Genomic DNA, 15,179 nt, shown 5'->3' on the forward strand with positions numbered 1-15,179 from the left:
AAATGGATAAGACACACGTGTTTGTTTGGCTCCCCACATTGCACATTTTTTGGCAGAGCGCACTGGAGAAAACAAAAGTACAAAAAAAACCAAGCTTGACCACTAGGCTGAATCAGAAAGACCATAAAGCCATTGCCTTAAAATGTGCTTGAACAATAAAATACTGAATCCCATTTAATCTGCATATCAAGAAAATTCATTTACATGGAACCATACTTGGAACATCTGGCAGTTAAGCAATCCTAGGAAGATGGAATGGAATCAAAACAGCTCAGCAAACTCCCACAGACTTCAACAGGAGAAGAATTTGGCAACATAGTGTGGTTTTGAAAATCTTCCCCTTCCCCAACTTGATTGTGAATGACTCAAGCAGGGCTGAAGTGCATCAGTTTTCACATGCAGGAGCTCACATAAAGTCCATTTGTCTTCTAAACTTTGGTTTAAAATGATAGTTTACCATTTGTGCCAGGAAAAAAAGGCTAGACCAAATTCTCCCATGGAAAAAATTGTGATCCACAACTATGGCTACTACTCCATTGACTTCCAAGAGCTTGCAAGGGAAGAGGTTAACTAAGGACACAATGTGGCCCACAATCTTTGGTTGACTTATCAAATTTGCATTTGAAATTTGAAGCCACCCTTATTACAGGAACCCTTGACAGCTTTAATCCCTGTCATTTTGTTCTGTATGTTTTGGATCGTAACTCAGATTTGTTGCAAAATGGGAGTATTTTCTATTTTGTAGACTAGATCCTTTTCTTCTCTCTTTGGGCTGCACTGTCTAGAGAACTCGCCAAGATGATGGACATATCGGAATTCGGGGAGGCTGCACCTTTCCTCAGGAAGAGCGATAAGGAGATAATGGTATTACAAACAGTGGCATTTGATGGTAAGACAGAATATGTTTTCCTCTGCTCTTGGCCTGTTAACCTGAAATAGTTGGTGAACTGAATACTTAATTGGATTTACAAATTAGGAACATTGCAACTGTAAGTTCTTCAGGAGAGGGACTTTTTCATATTTGTCTGTTTAAAAAGTGTAGCACACTGATGCTACTATAATAAAAACATTAATTTCCCTGGTCTGACTAATGCATCTGTATTTACGCTACCTGTACATTGTATCTCTATTGTCTACATACCCACCTGAAATCTAGTCTGTATACACAGACTTAAATTTTTAATAACAGTGTATGATTTGAATGTAGTCTGCAGGCTTCACTTTGTAAGATTTGTTTCCCATAACTTACTTTTCTTGCACCCCATTCATAGAGGATCTTGAGGTAGAGTAATGAGTCAGAGTATAAATACATAGATAAGGGGGAGGGATTTATAGTGTATATCAATAAATTATTTGTACTATTCCATAGTAAAGAGTAATAGTTTCTAGGCATCTTGGAGCTAGTCAAGTTACTCCTAGCTCCAGAAAGGAGATGCGTGTAGCTGGATACACATTGTTACTACTATTAATGATTTACATGGCAAACAGTAGTAGACAGGCAGTGATTATGCCACATGGCTGTGAAGCAAGAAACATGGGATCTATTCTTGGTTCTGATAGCGGTTTGCTGTATGACTTTGGAGAAGATACTTAACATCTGTGCCACAGTTTCCCCATCTGTAAGTTGGTGATGATGCCTACCTTTCTCCAAGGGTGTTGAGACTTAATTAATGTTTGTGAAATGTTTTGCCTACCCTGAGGAAAGGATCTATAGAAGGGAAAAGTTGAATTTGAAAATGGGAAACATAGAAGTAATATTAAGGGACCTTATACCCCACAACTACACATGCAGCTCCCATGGCTATTGATGGACGTAAAGCACTTGGTTTGACAGTGTGATATGGCCTAACGGGTTTCAGCATGCTTGCGGTATGGAAGTAATCTTAGCAATTATTAATCAATAGCCGTACAAGATGGTGAATCATTACCTGTTTGATTCTATAGGGAAGAGGAGGTGTTGGATTCCTGATGAAAAGAAAGCTTATATTGAAGGTGATATTAAAGAGAGCAGCGGTGGCAAAGTCACTGTTGAGACTGTGGCTGGAAAGGTATGGAACATTTTTCCATTTGTCTATCAATGCACGATGATTGGTGTAAACAGAATCAAACCAATTAATAACCACAGGCCATGTGTGTGGTTTTTTTATTTTATTTTATTATTTTGGTTTGGGTTTTTTGGTACATTTTTCCACTTTTCTGGCATTGAAGAACAAAGTATGCAACTTACCAATCTTATCCCAGAGGAAAAAAATTAAACTGCATTGTACTTCATGATTTCCAAGATCATACAGCTTCATAGTTTACCACCTCTGTCTGTCTTTCCCTGTTTTTCTGCCTCGTGCTCATCTGACATTGGTTACCCATAATAGTAAACAACATCATGTATGTAGTACAGGTTGATCTGAAGAGTTTCCTCATGCTGGGAAAATTTCTTCTGCAGTCCCAAAGAATCAGAAATGTGTGTGATCTGAGAGAGTCACTTGAAATTTCAGTAAAAGAGCCTGCCAGGCAAGTGGTGTGGTATAATGTGCAGGGTGTGCTGTATTGGGACTGAGGAAACCTGTGTCTTATTCCTGTCTCTGCCACTGACTTCCTCTGTGACCTTTGGTCAAGCTGCATCCCCCCCTTTGTTTTCCCTCTGACCCTGTGTAGTTTTCCCTGCCTGTCCTGTGTAATTAGATCGGGTCATGGACTGTTGGTTGCCCTGTGTTTGGGCAATGGGGCTGCAATCTCAGTTCAGGCCTCTGGGTGGTATCAGAATATAAATAAATAAAAAAACAGGAATGCTTATTTTCTACTGGTTAAAAAATACGATAGTCAATTCATCCCCAAGTGGACTCTTCAATACATATGAGCATCTCTTTAAAGGTGTGTTGTCAGCTCACTTGTTGCTTTTTTAACGTCACACTGTAGGCAGTGTGAAAGACAAGGTGACAGTAGTTGCCAGCAATGTTGTACTTATCTGTCTCTGCAGACCATCACTGTAAAAGAAGATGATGTTCAGCCGATGAACCCCCCGAAGTTTGACATGATTGAGGACATGGCTATGTTGACCCACCTTAATGAGGCATCTGTGCTGCACAATTTGAACAGGCGTTATAGCCACTGGATGATTTATGTAAGGGTCGTTGGTTCAACGTATGTGTTCAGAAATGTATTCCCCAAATGCCACGATGCTAACAATTTTGCCTGTACTTTATATTCTACTTCCAACATTGATTGACCCTAAAATTCGGGTTAATTCACACATTTTCAGGAAGGAAATGTGTTGGGGGAGGTGGCAATTTTGTGTCTGAACACTAAGCTAAAGACAAAAGCAAATAAACAAAGGCAGTGGTTTTCGTCTCAAGGAGTGGGGTGGGGCAGCAGAATGGACAACAGGATATTTTTCTGCTCATCCAAACACTGGAGAACTGGTTCATTTTATACTGCTCTCAGTACTAATCAAGGGCCCTCCGTAGACATTCCTAGTTTTAGGCATCAGTGGCTCAAGCTTAAAATGTGCGTAACTTTTTTTTTGTTTTGGGGGCATGGGGGGAGCGGCACATGAGGGTGAAGGAAGTTGGCTTTCTATTCTCCTGTTTGCAGCCTCGCTGTCTGTCTATCTTGTTTGGCTCTAAACCCTTCCCTGGTACTGTAGCTCCCCAAAAAGAAAGATCAATTTCTATCAACTGCAAGGACAAGCTTCAACAGCAACTAACTTAAAAGGGCCAAATTTTCTCCTCAGCTTGATATATGCAATTCTCACTGAAATCATTGGAAGCTGTATGTGCATATTTCAAAGCAAAATTCATCTCTGTCCTTTAGCTTCTCATATGTTAACCAGGGATCATGCTTATTATCTTCCTTTTGTAAAGCCCTTTAATATCAATGGATAAAGGACAGTGACTTTGAGTGAGACTTGGGCTCCTCTGGGTATATCTACATTGCAATTAGACACCTGTGGCTGGCCCTTGGGCTATAGGGCTATTTAATTGTAGTGTAGACATTCCAGCTCAGGTTGCAGCCTGAAGTCTGGGACCCTCCTACCTCACAGGGTCATACAGCCCGGGCTCCAGTCTGAGCCCAGACATCTATACTTCAATTAACCAGCCCCACGGTCCGAGTCCTGTGAGCCCAAGTCAGTTGGCATGGGCCAGCCGTGGGTTTTTAATTGCAGTGTACATATACCCTGTGAAAATTTTTGAAAATGGGACTTAGCCACCTAGGCCTTTTAATGCGGAGTGTAGCAGCGCCTAAATACCTTTAAAAATCTGGGCCAAAAGGCACTATGTAAGAGCTAATGGATGACAGATATTAAAACTGAGAAATGATAAATTTTTCTTAAATCGCACTCTCTATAAAGGCCATTTACTCCCCATCTTGGGTTCTTTTTTAGACCTATTCAGGTTTATTCTGTGTGACTATAAACCCCTACAAATGGCTTCCAGTCTACAACCCGGAGGTGGTTAGTGCATACAAAGGCAAGAGGCGGTCAGAGGCTCCTCCTCACATCTTCTCCATTGCAGATAACGCATACAATGACATGCTGCGCAGTAAGTACCATCGTTTGCTTTTCAAACCTGAATTTACTTTATTTTGCCTACGGGATTGATGCTGACCTTTTTTTTTTTAAACTGGATCGAATTTTAACCGTGAAACCTACTAGCACTGAGTATCCCAGTACTCTACAAAAGGGTCTAGACTTGAGAACATAGAGATACAGAGCCCCAGTGACTTCTTCAAGTCTTCTAATAAGAAGAATAAGCTTATCCAATCAAGGGATTGAAAACAAATAGGTTCCAGGGTAATAAAATTGGCTTAAACTAGTTTGATCTCCTCCTATACTCTCTGTGGTTCCAGTCCCTAATCGTGAACATTCCTAAAGCATGTCCTGTGAGGAGTGTGTGAAGAGCTATCTCTGTGTGACTCTTGGAGCTTTGAAAATCTACAACTGCTGAAAAGATGAGGACCCAAAAAAAAAAAGCCATGAGGGCCTAAGGAAAAATACAAGGCACGTAACTTTCAATTAAGTAGGGAATAAACCTCTTCAATCTTGCAACTTCCAAATTCTCAGTAAAAAAGTGTCCTACCCTCGAGTTTAAGAATCCCCATGTGCAAAGAAATCAGTTACTCCAATGAGGGGTAGAGGAGGAGGAAAAATAGGAGTTAAAATGGAAATTAACTCTAGATTCATGAGCACCTTCATATAGGGTGGCCAGGCGTCTGGTTTTTGACTGGAACGCCGGGTCAGAAAGGGACCCTGGCCAATGGGAACTGCGGGGGAAGTGCCTGCAGGTGAGGGCAGGGCGCAGAGCCCCCTGGTCCCTCCTCCTAGGAACTGGACATGCCAGCTGCTTCCAGGAGCCATCTAAGGTAAGTGCCACCCAACTGGAACCTGCACCCTGAACCCCTCATTTCTGGCCCCACCCCAGAGCCTGCACCCCCAGCCAGAGTCCTCACCCACTGCTGCATCCCAACCCGCTGCCCCAGCCCACAGAAAGTGAGTGAGGATTGGGGAGAGCAAGCAGCAGAGGGAGGCAGGGATGGAGTGAGCAGGGGCAGGGCCTTGGGAAAGGGGTGGGGCTGGGAGTGGGGCAAGGGTGTTTGGTTTTGTGTGATTAGAAAGTTGGCAACCCTACCTTCATAATATGTTATGTGAAAATAAGTATCTGATTTTTTTGTTTTGATGCAACCTGTCTGAAATCCTTGGCTCAGAACTCGGAGCTGTCTGTCTTTTCATTACTTCCTGAAGGCCTTACTATTTCTGTAGTTGGGGAAATGCTGGTTCACTTTCAAAGAGTAGTTGGTTGCAGAGGATTTTAACAAATTGAGGGGAAACCAAACCAGAGCTAAAAATGAGGGAGAGCCACAAATCAATGGCTGTTACTACACAGGTGCTTACAATTAAGTGTGGCGTGCACATTTAATTGTAAGCTTCAACCACAATCACAATTTTGCTTTTGCTCTTATTACAATGGATCATTGGCTCGGATTGAATCAATGCCTTACTGTTTTAATATTAGTGAGAGTTGCATGGTGGGTTTTTTATCAGTGTATGTACTTGTCTGGCCAGGAGGCATAACCTACTACAGACACGAAGAAAGGGGAAATGATCAAATAAGTGAGAGAGCCACTGGTCTAAACTATACATGCATCATCTGTGCAGCTATTCTGCACTAATTGCTGTGAAATCTGAACACCTAGTCATGGAGGAAGGAAAGCTGGATATTCTGCATCAAGTCCACATGCACTGCCTCTTGAATTAGTGGAAAATCTCATTAGCAGTTAGTAGTATTAGGCTTTATATCCACTAGATCAGTGGTTCCCAAACTGGGGTTCGTAAAACGTTACAGGGGGCTCTCGGGGAAAAAATCCCTAATGGCGGACAGAGCTGTCCCTAGGGATCCCAGGCAGCATGGGGCCAGCAACCCGGAGCCCCTGGACTTCCAAGAGCTAAGCAGATCAAAGCAAGCATATCTATCACACTGAGGAGATTTAAACTTCAAGACTCCTTATAAGAAATGGAAAGGGAGGTAGATATTTTTTGCTGTTTTTAAAATTAAATAGGCAGCTAGTATTGATTTTAAAATTGTTATGAAGAACAAGTTTAAGCTTTGTTGTAACATGCGTTGTTTGCCTGGACTGCTCAAGATCTGAATGCTTGTGTAGGAACTCTTTGAGTTGGCTTCTTAAATCTCTTCATGCTGTTTCACATCTGATGCTCCTTCATGAAACATAGGAGCCTTGTCTTATAACAGGCTTATTCAAAGTGATACAAGTGACGAAAGTGAGATCTTGGAAAAGTGTTGCTGTTTTCATAATGTAATAAAAATACTGTAATGATCAATAATAATTAATAATAAATAGTGTGTAATAAGCATGTCATAAAAACAAATTTTATATTTCCAAGATCAATGATTTTATAATTTATACTCAGGTAAAGGAGAAAATCCCTGGAAATATTCATTTTTAGGAGGGGGTTTGTGAGACTTGACATTTTAGTGAAAGGGGTTCACAGGTTGTTAAAGTTTGGGAACCACTGCACTAGAAACAATGCAATAAATATTTCATCAAGTCTGATTCCTTCCATTAGAGGGCAGTGACGGTTCACACATGCCAGCTACTCGAAGGAAATCTGTACAGGTGGAAATGCAAAAAAGCAATTACTGGAGCTATGATTTTTATTGCTTTTATTTTAGAAACTACAGGAGTCTCATCCTGCTCTCGAAAAGGGACTAAGAATTGGAAGATAATGGGAGGGGGTGGAGAACACAGAGATGTTGACAAAACATAGCTCTGAAAAGAAGTTGGTTTATCAGCTAATGGCACAATTATGGTCAGAATGGGCCAAATAAATCCTGGGTGTAACTCACTGAGGCCAGTGGAATTAAAACGAAGATAAATTTGGGCCAAGTTCTTTTTTTGTCTTTCTTTTCTTTTTTTTTTAAAGTCTACAACGAAACTTGAGTTATTAATGTAGTATGGTCTCCAAGTGTACTTACAGTAATTATACATATAAAAGAACCATCTCTGTGTCAACATCGAGGAGGGAGAGGAGTAGTTCACGGTGGTCCAGTGAGGCGTGAGCAGAAGAACCAACTGGAAGTGAGCAAAGCTATGCTTAGGAGGAACAGGAGCACCATTCTGCTTTTACATTATGGTATAGTTTCTCAGGGGAAGTGGCGGAATGAACATCACTTGACTTTTAAAACTGGATTGGACAAAGCACAGAGCATTCAGTGTAGTGCTATACCTTACAGTGACCTCTAAAGATTGGATCCTTCCATTTGTTTCCTATTACTGTCTAATACTTTTAATGACCTGCCTTTCTTCTCCTTTTGTTTTTCCTTAGATCGAGAGAACCAGTCTATGCTGATCACGTAGGTGTTTATTTTTCATCTGGTTTGAGAATCTGTTACTGGGGGGGAAGAGTCCTCCTGAAATGCAATGTCTGAGAATGGGTGGGACAGAAACTCAGTTAACCCTTGAATCCAGTTTCAATGTGCTTAAGAATGGAGTACACAGTCTTGGACTGCTAGAGTGACCATTTTGAACTTGACCTTGCAGATTTAAAACTAGTGTAAATGGTGAACTCTCTGTAACTGGAAGTCTTTAAACCATGATATGAGGACTTCAGTAACTCAGCCCAGAGGTTAGGGGTCTATTACAGGAATGGGTGGGGGAGGTTCTGTGGCCTGCAGTGATCAGACTAGATCAGTGGTTACCAACCAGTCGATTGCAACCAACTGGTTGATCCTAGAGGATCTCCCAGTCGATCATGATCTCCGGCAGCACAGCGGGGCTGCTGCTAAGACAGGCTCCCTGCCTGCCTGCCCTGGCCCCATGCCGCTCCCAGAAGCAGCCAGCATGGCCCTGCTTAGCGGCAGCCACGCTGCACCACCAACCGAGAGCCACTGGAGGGAAGTGCTGCCCGGCGGGAGGCCGCACCCCAGCCTCTCACCCCCGCCCAGAGCCAGCACCCCAAACCCCACCCCTCACCCCCTCCCAGAGCCTGCACCCCCATCCCCTCCTGCATTCCCAACCCCTGACTCAGCCCAGACCCCCATCCCAGTGCCAGCATCCTATATGCTCTCCTGCACCCCAACACTCTTCCCCAGCCTGGAGCCCCCTCATGTACCCAAACTCCCTCCCAGAGCTTGCACCCCTCATCCCCTCCTGCACCCCAACCCCCTGCCCCAGGCTCAGCCCAGAGCCCCCTCCCACACTGCGAACCCCTCGGCCCCAGCCCAGAGCCCGCACCCCATCCCGAACCCCAACCCCCTGCCCCAGCCCAGTGAAAGTGAGTGAGGGTGGCGGAATGCAGTGAGTGGGGTGGGGCTTTGGGGATGGGGCAGGGCCTCAGGGAAGAGGCGGGGTAGATCCTGGGTTGTTCTTAAATTCAAAAAGTGATCTTGGGCGTAAAAAGGTTGCAGAGCATTGGACTAGATGATCATGATGGTCCCTTCAGACTTTAAAGTCTGAGTCTGAGTTGGTGATTGGAAGTTGTTGCCATCAGATGGCTGTGCTGTAGCCAGTGTGAAACGAGTAGCTCAGGCCTTAACAGACTGTGACCTCTTCTCTAACCAACTAGATGTGGTCCTTTCAGTCCAAGCACAAGGCACCCTGGGAAGGCAGCACAGAAGAAAGGTGTGCTGTTGCTGCCCTTGCTCTATCTGTCCTATGGGTAGATCGAAGACCTCTTTTCCCAAAGTGGCTAATTTGGCACCTTTCACCAGCACAAAATGTATTTAAACTAGGCATTTTGACTAGGCAGTCAAGTGCAGGGAGGGAGCAAACCAGGACAATCAAAGCAGGGGGTATGGTTAGAGTAGTGGCTAGAGCACAGTTTGGCGAGCCTGGTGCTTGGATGCTATTCACAGCCCAGCTACTTGATGTGTAATGTTGGGCAAGTAACTTTGCCTTTCTGGATCTGTTACCTTGCCGCTGTAAAGTTCACCTATCTCAAGTGTTGAGACTTGACGTTTGTAATGCGGCTCACTGTACTTAAATGGAAGTCACCACACAGTGCAAATTATTCTTATATTTCTGAGCCCAGTCAGGTGAATAGTTAGTTATTGCTATTGCCAACATTCATCCCAGTTCGTTCGGTCAGTGGTATGAATTGCCACTCAGAAGTCCAAGCATCAGCAGTAGGAGCACAATAAGCAGCTGAGAAGAGCCTGTCAGGAATGAAGAGTTGGCAGGATTGGAGGGGGAAAGGACTGATTATGGCTGGTTTTAGTAGTGTCCTTATTATCCCTCTGCTTTTAGTGGAGAATCTGGTGCCGGCAAGACTGTGAATACAAAGCGTGTCATTCAGTATTTTGCCACAGTCGCAGCACTCGGGGAACCTGGTAAAAAGAGTGTGAGTATGCAAGGGGCTATTTTGTGACAGCCAAGATTTTCCTATTGTGGGAAACCTACCTGATGAGTCTGTAACCATAACATCAGCTCTCACATGCTAAGCAGCTGTGGACATGATCACCACTTGGACAGGAGGTCCAAAAGGAAAAGACTGGGTGCTTGGGGAAAAGGTGTTAATGACTCAATAAGTGGCGTTTCTCCTGAGTTAGCACTAGTCTTCCCCAACATGGTGGTAGGGACATAGCTTCTGCTGAAGCTGCTGCATTCCAGAGGGGACAGCAAAACCAAGGCTTCTGCCACTTGTGATTATTAAAGACTGCACGGCACTTTTTTCCAGGAACTGTTAGCCTTGGTGTCCTGACTGCATTCTAGAGCTGATCAAAAGCTATCTTTTCTTTTCCGTGAAAAATTTAGATAAAAATGAACTTTTTGTTTTCAATTAATTTTTTTTTTTTTGCTGAATGTTTTGGGTATTTGTTTTTTTAAAAAAAACAAAACCATAGAAATGTTTTTGGTTGTCAAAAACTTGGAAAATTTCTCACCAAAACTTCTGTTTTGTTGAAAAACATTTTATAGTTTGTTTGAGGTGGGGAGGAGGGGTTGTCAAAAAAGAATGTTGACAAAAAAAATTCAACCAGCTCTCCTAAATTCCAGTTTGGTAAGTTACATTCTGCCTGTAATCACTGCCTGGAATTCCATTTGAATTTTGTTGTGTTGTGAGCTGTTCAACCAACCGTTGCCTCATTTCACCTTTAAACCGAATACACTTCTGTGGTGGATTAAGTGAGTCCTCTATACTGCATATACAGGGCCCGATTGTCAGTCAGTCCCTGATTTTGTACATGTAACTGATGACAACACGAAACCATGCATGCACTCATTTTATGCATGCAAAATGCTTACCAGGTGGCTGAGTGCCCAGTAGTCAAACTTATAGCTGCAAACCAGGTGGGTGCCTGATTTTGAGGGATGGAGTCAGTTGGGCATACACACTGAGTCATGCAGACTGGAGACTGAAATTGGAAGAGCGGCCATAGTTTGATAAATGAGGTAACACTTTACCTCCATTGTCTTCATCATGATCAATAATAGATATTACAGCTCCAGAAGTTCAGATGCCACAGGATCCAGTTATCTAAAGCTTGTCTATTTCTGCTTGCATCCCTTCTCTCTTGTTCTCTGATGCCATGTCTTAGCTCTGTGTTCAGTTTGTCTGTTGTTCTGATTGGAATCCATTGGGGCAGCTGGTTTGGATAAGGGATTGTGGGAACAAACAAGGTTGGACCTACACTTTCCTATTCCAAGATGTGCCAGGAGCAGGGGGTAACAGCAGCAGCGGGAGGCCAGCAGTACGCACTGGAAGAGGGGGTGCTGTCAGTGAGCCCCACCCCACACAAAATGTGTGAGTTTCACACACTGTATATGCCTAGAGCTTGCCTGGTTTGTGCTGACTAGATCTCTAATCCTTGCTGACCTTTCCATCGTTCATAAACTCCTTCATGGTAGTAATCATAATTTCTTTCTTTCTTTCTTGTTGTTGTTCTTGTTCTTGTTGCTCCTTTGGTAGCAACCAGCCACCAGGACTGGGGTAAGTAGATGACTTCGCTATTTTGTCATATATTTTCAATCTGAAAATGGTACTTAGTTTGCCAAGGGCAGGTCATGAGCCTCTGTTTGATATAATCCCATATTCCCCTGAGCCTAGACTATTCAAATTAAGTTCACTTCAGCACATAGTCATAAACTAATTTAAATTAATGGGAGTTCTGTGGGGGTCTACTCTAGCTGTGACTGAAAATCTCACCCATTAGGAATTTTGAGTGCCTTCAACTAATACTAACGTATCTGTTATTTAGCCAATGCTTCTCACTTTATTCTATATTGCCTCCCATACATGCACACACTTCCATATACACCTGTGCTATAGCACTTCAAAAACATGGTTGGTTTACTTGTTTTCAGTTGCCATTAGGCATGAAATCTACAAGACCGCAGTTAGAGTTCAAGGATTTTAGAATATTGAGAATCCTGCTTTTGTGCTCTGTCCAGGCTGTACTAGCTACAGGTGTGAACTAAGTCACACCTGTACACATGCTGAGTTAGATTTGTATAATGTGGTTTCTATGCTGATGGTTATTAACCTTGTTTCAACCCTTGGATTTTTAGGGAACCTTGGAAGATCAAATCATCCAAGCAAATCCTGCCTTAGAAGCCTTTGGGAATGCCAAAACCCTGAGAAATGACAACTCCTCACGTTTTGTAAGTCCAGTCTGTCGTTCCAATGTCTTGTTAACCTGCCCTTATTAATAACATATATAATAATAATGTGTAATGTAGTAATAATAATAATAATAACATATTCATCCTATTTATAAAACGCCTCTCATTTCCTCCACTGAGGTGCTTGGATTGCTTCATGGTTGAGGTATAACTAACAATGATCAAATCAAGAAAAAAATACTGTTGACGATATTAAAAAAAAGACACACCAAAGAACATAACTTAAAAAGAGAGAGAAGTACGCATATACTAGCTCTTTTCAACACAGATACTGAAAATGATTAAACAGGGCATGCATCAGCTTAAGTGTTAATAAATTGGGTAAAATTTAATGAGCTATTGAGCCCTATTATCTGGGCAAATTCCAAGAGCAAGGGACCACAAAAACAACAGCCCTGTTTTTATAACCTAGTGGGTGGAACAGGTTGGGCAGCATGATGTAAGGTCAAGACCAGAAGTAACAGGGAAATGGAAGAAGAACGCTGGTCAGGAGAGAGCTACTACCATTTATGGCCTGACTGCTCCACCTGAGTTAGATAGCCACACAAACCAAGGAAAATGTGAAGATGCACCGAGCAGTTGAACACTACATAGCCTTGCTAGGTGGGCCTGTTTGTATCTTAGTCTCTCAAATGTGTACGATAATTCTTGCCTTCTCACAGGTATGTGTGCGTGTGTGTGTGTGTGTGTGTAAAATATGTAAAAAAACTACTAAGTGTTATGATTAACGTACTTATATATTGTGCTTAACAGTTTTCAAAGCCTGAACAAAGGTGTGCGTCAGTGTGTGTGTTTGTTTAGGCCTCGAAAACTGTTAAGCACTACATTTGGTACCTTCAGCATATCTTGTTGGCAAATACCCTCTCCCCACATCAGAAAGCTAATAGAGCCCTAAGCGGTCTGACTGTCATGCAGGCATTGTATTTTGACATTTGTTGTGCCTCTTTACAGTTTATCTGAAGTAATTAGAATGTTCTTTTGCAAAATTAGGGTAAATTTATCAGAATCCATTTTGGAACCACAGGCAAGCTGTCGTCTGCCGATATTGAAATTTGTAAGCAACAATTGTTCTCCTTGCTATAGAATCACAAATTTGTGTCTGACACTTCAGAGAAGAAACTTTCTCTTACTGAACTTTTTATTATCTGCCCAGATTTGCTGGAGAAATCCCGAGTGATTTTCCAGCAGCCAGGTGAAAGATCCTATCATATCTTCTACCAAATCGTGTCAGGAAAGAAAGCAGAGCTACAAGGTAAGCCTAAAATATTGGGTGGGTGAGCGCAAAAAGCCAGGCCTTATCTGATTGGGTAAATGGCCAAAGGAAAAAAAAATACTGTTATGTTCAAGAGGATCCTTATGCTTCCACTTGTCAAAAAAATGGAGTCTGTCAAAATGAAATGTCATTAATCTGTGGATCTTTTAAAATGAGGGCTTTTTGATAGCAGCAACAGGAAGGACAATTTTCATTTTGACATGCAGATACAGAATGCCCGCTAATGTTAACAAGTGTTACATGTTAGAATAGGAGAATGGAATCCCAGGTTGGATTTTTAAAATATTTTGTTTTCTACTATATACAATAAATAATAATACTTAACATTTATGTAGCCAGGGATCACAAAGCATCTTAGAAACAATAAGACTCAAAACACCCTCTGAGGTAGTAAGCTTTGGGGGGTATCCCCATTTAAATGTGAGGAAATCAAGGTACAAAAAGTTTAAAGAACTTGCCAAAGATCACTCAGGACATCTGTAGTAAAGGCAGGAAGATAACCCAATTCCCTGCTTCTGCCGTTAGGCAAGACTCCTGCCCAAATGTATAGTGTTCGCATTGGTTTCAGACGATGCAAATTCCACAAACATTTGTGGAGCAAATACTTTCTATAATATGTATCTTTAATTTTTGTTTTCCATTATGGAAGAGAAGGAAGCAGTAGAGCAGAAGCTTAGTTGCACTGTTGTTAATTGACAACTGTGTGAAATATTTTTTCTACTCGCCTCGGGATAGTGAGAATTCCCCTAAAACAACAGGCTAGCGAAGGACAACTCAGCCCAAGGATTCTTAAAATACATTATTCTCTGAGTGTATCTTGGAAACATGGCAGAGCACAGAAAACCCATACTTGGTCCTCTACCTTATTTATTGTCCAACGCCTCTGTCTTGGATCATGCTGAGATATTTGCTCTTCTGTATGTGTATGGGTCCTATTATCCCTAAAGATGTCCTGTGGGCATGTGCCCAAAAACACACATCCACATGCATGACCAATGACCTTCACGTACTCCAAAACAGTGAAGTAATACTTCCTACTTCTTGGGTAATAGATTTGTATTTACGACACTTTTTTATTCTTGCTCTCTCTCCAACTGTTGGTCTCTAGTCTGAGAGAGGGAGTAGGGTACAGTGGTTGAAATGAGAACTGAGAAGGTAGATTCTTGGGTTTGATGCCTGGCCCTGCCACTGACTTACTGCCTCAATAAGGTTGGGGCCAAACACTGTTCGAACATCTAGTTAATCCTGCCCCAAAGAATTTACAGTCTAAAAGACAATAATAAAAGGTGAATGAAACAAGCACAGGGGACTGGGTGAAAGGATGGGGTAACCAAAATAAGGTATTTTAGCATAGCCTAGCTGTGTTTACAGTCAGCAGTCAATCATGGATAATGAAAACAATGTTCTTGCCTGGTGGAATTTGAGATTACCAGAGGGTACCATCTGATTACCTGTGTGTAGAAGATGCCAACAGGGTGTAACTTCTGAATGTTTAAAGCCTTAGTTTCCCCTTTTTAAAACAAAAACTGTCTCTTCAGGAGATGCATGCTCTAAGTGCATGTGAAGTTGTACAGAGAGAGAGAGAGAGCGCTGTCAAACAATGGATTCTTTTTCATCTTGAATCAGTTTCAGGCCATTTGGAGTGGCATTGCTTGACTATGGTGGTTCTTTTGCAGATATGTTGCTGGTATCTACGAATCCCTATGACTTCCACTTTAGTTCACAAGGGGCAGTGACTGTGGACAATTTGGATGACGGAGAAGAGCTGATGGCAACGGAT

At 42.3% G+C, this 15,179-nt stretch overlaps 1 protein-coding gene across 1 annotated transcript in view; it reads left to right on the plus strand.

Moving 5' to 3' along the window:
* Positions 1-759: 759 nt before the first annotated feature.
* MYH15 (myosin heavy chain 15) overlaps positions 760-15,179 on the plus strand; it is a 60,786-nt gene continuing 46,366 nt past the window's right edge. The window contains exons 1-11 of the mRNA XM_084641840.1: positions 760-889; positions 1,945-2,048; positions 2,975-3,118; positions 4,379-4,535; positions 7,835-7,862; positions 9,754-9,847; positions 11,414-11,434; positions 12,013-12,105; positions 13,117-13,180; positions 13,280-13,378; positions 15,076-15,179. Coding sequence (XP_084497966.1) covers positions 799-889; positions 1,945-2,048; positions 2,975-3,118; positions 4,379-4,535; positions 7,835-7,862; positions 9,754-9,847; positions 11,414-11,434; positions 12,013-12,105; positions 13,117-13,180; positions 13,280-13,378; positions 15,076-15,179 — 999 coding nt within the window. The 5' untranslated portion in view covers positions 760-798. The remainder of the gene's footprint in view (positions 890-1,944; positions 2,049-2,974; positions 3,119-4,378; positions 4,536-7,834; positions 7,863-9,753; positions 9,848-11,413; positions 11,435-12,012; positions 12,106-13,116; positions 13,181-13,279; positions 13,379-15,075) is intronic.

The sequence above is a fragment of the Lepidochelys olivacea genome, assembly GCF_965140295.1.
Source record: "Lepidochelys olivacea isolate rLepOli2 genome assembly, chromosome: 1".
NCBI lineage: Eukaryota > Metazoa > Chordata > Testudines > Cheloniidae > Lepidochelys > Lepidochelys olivacea.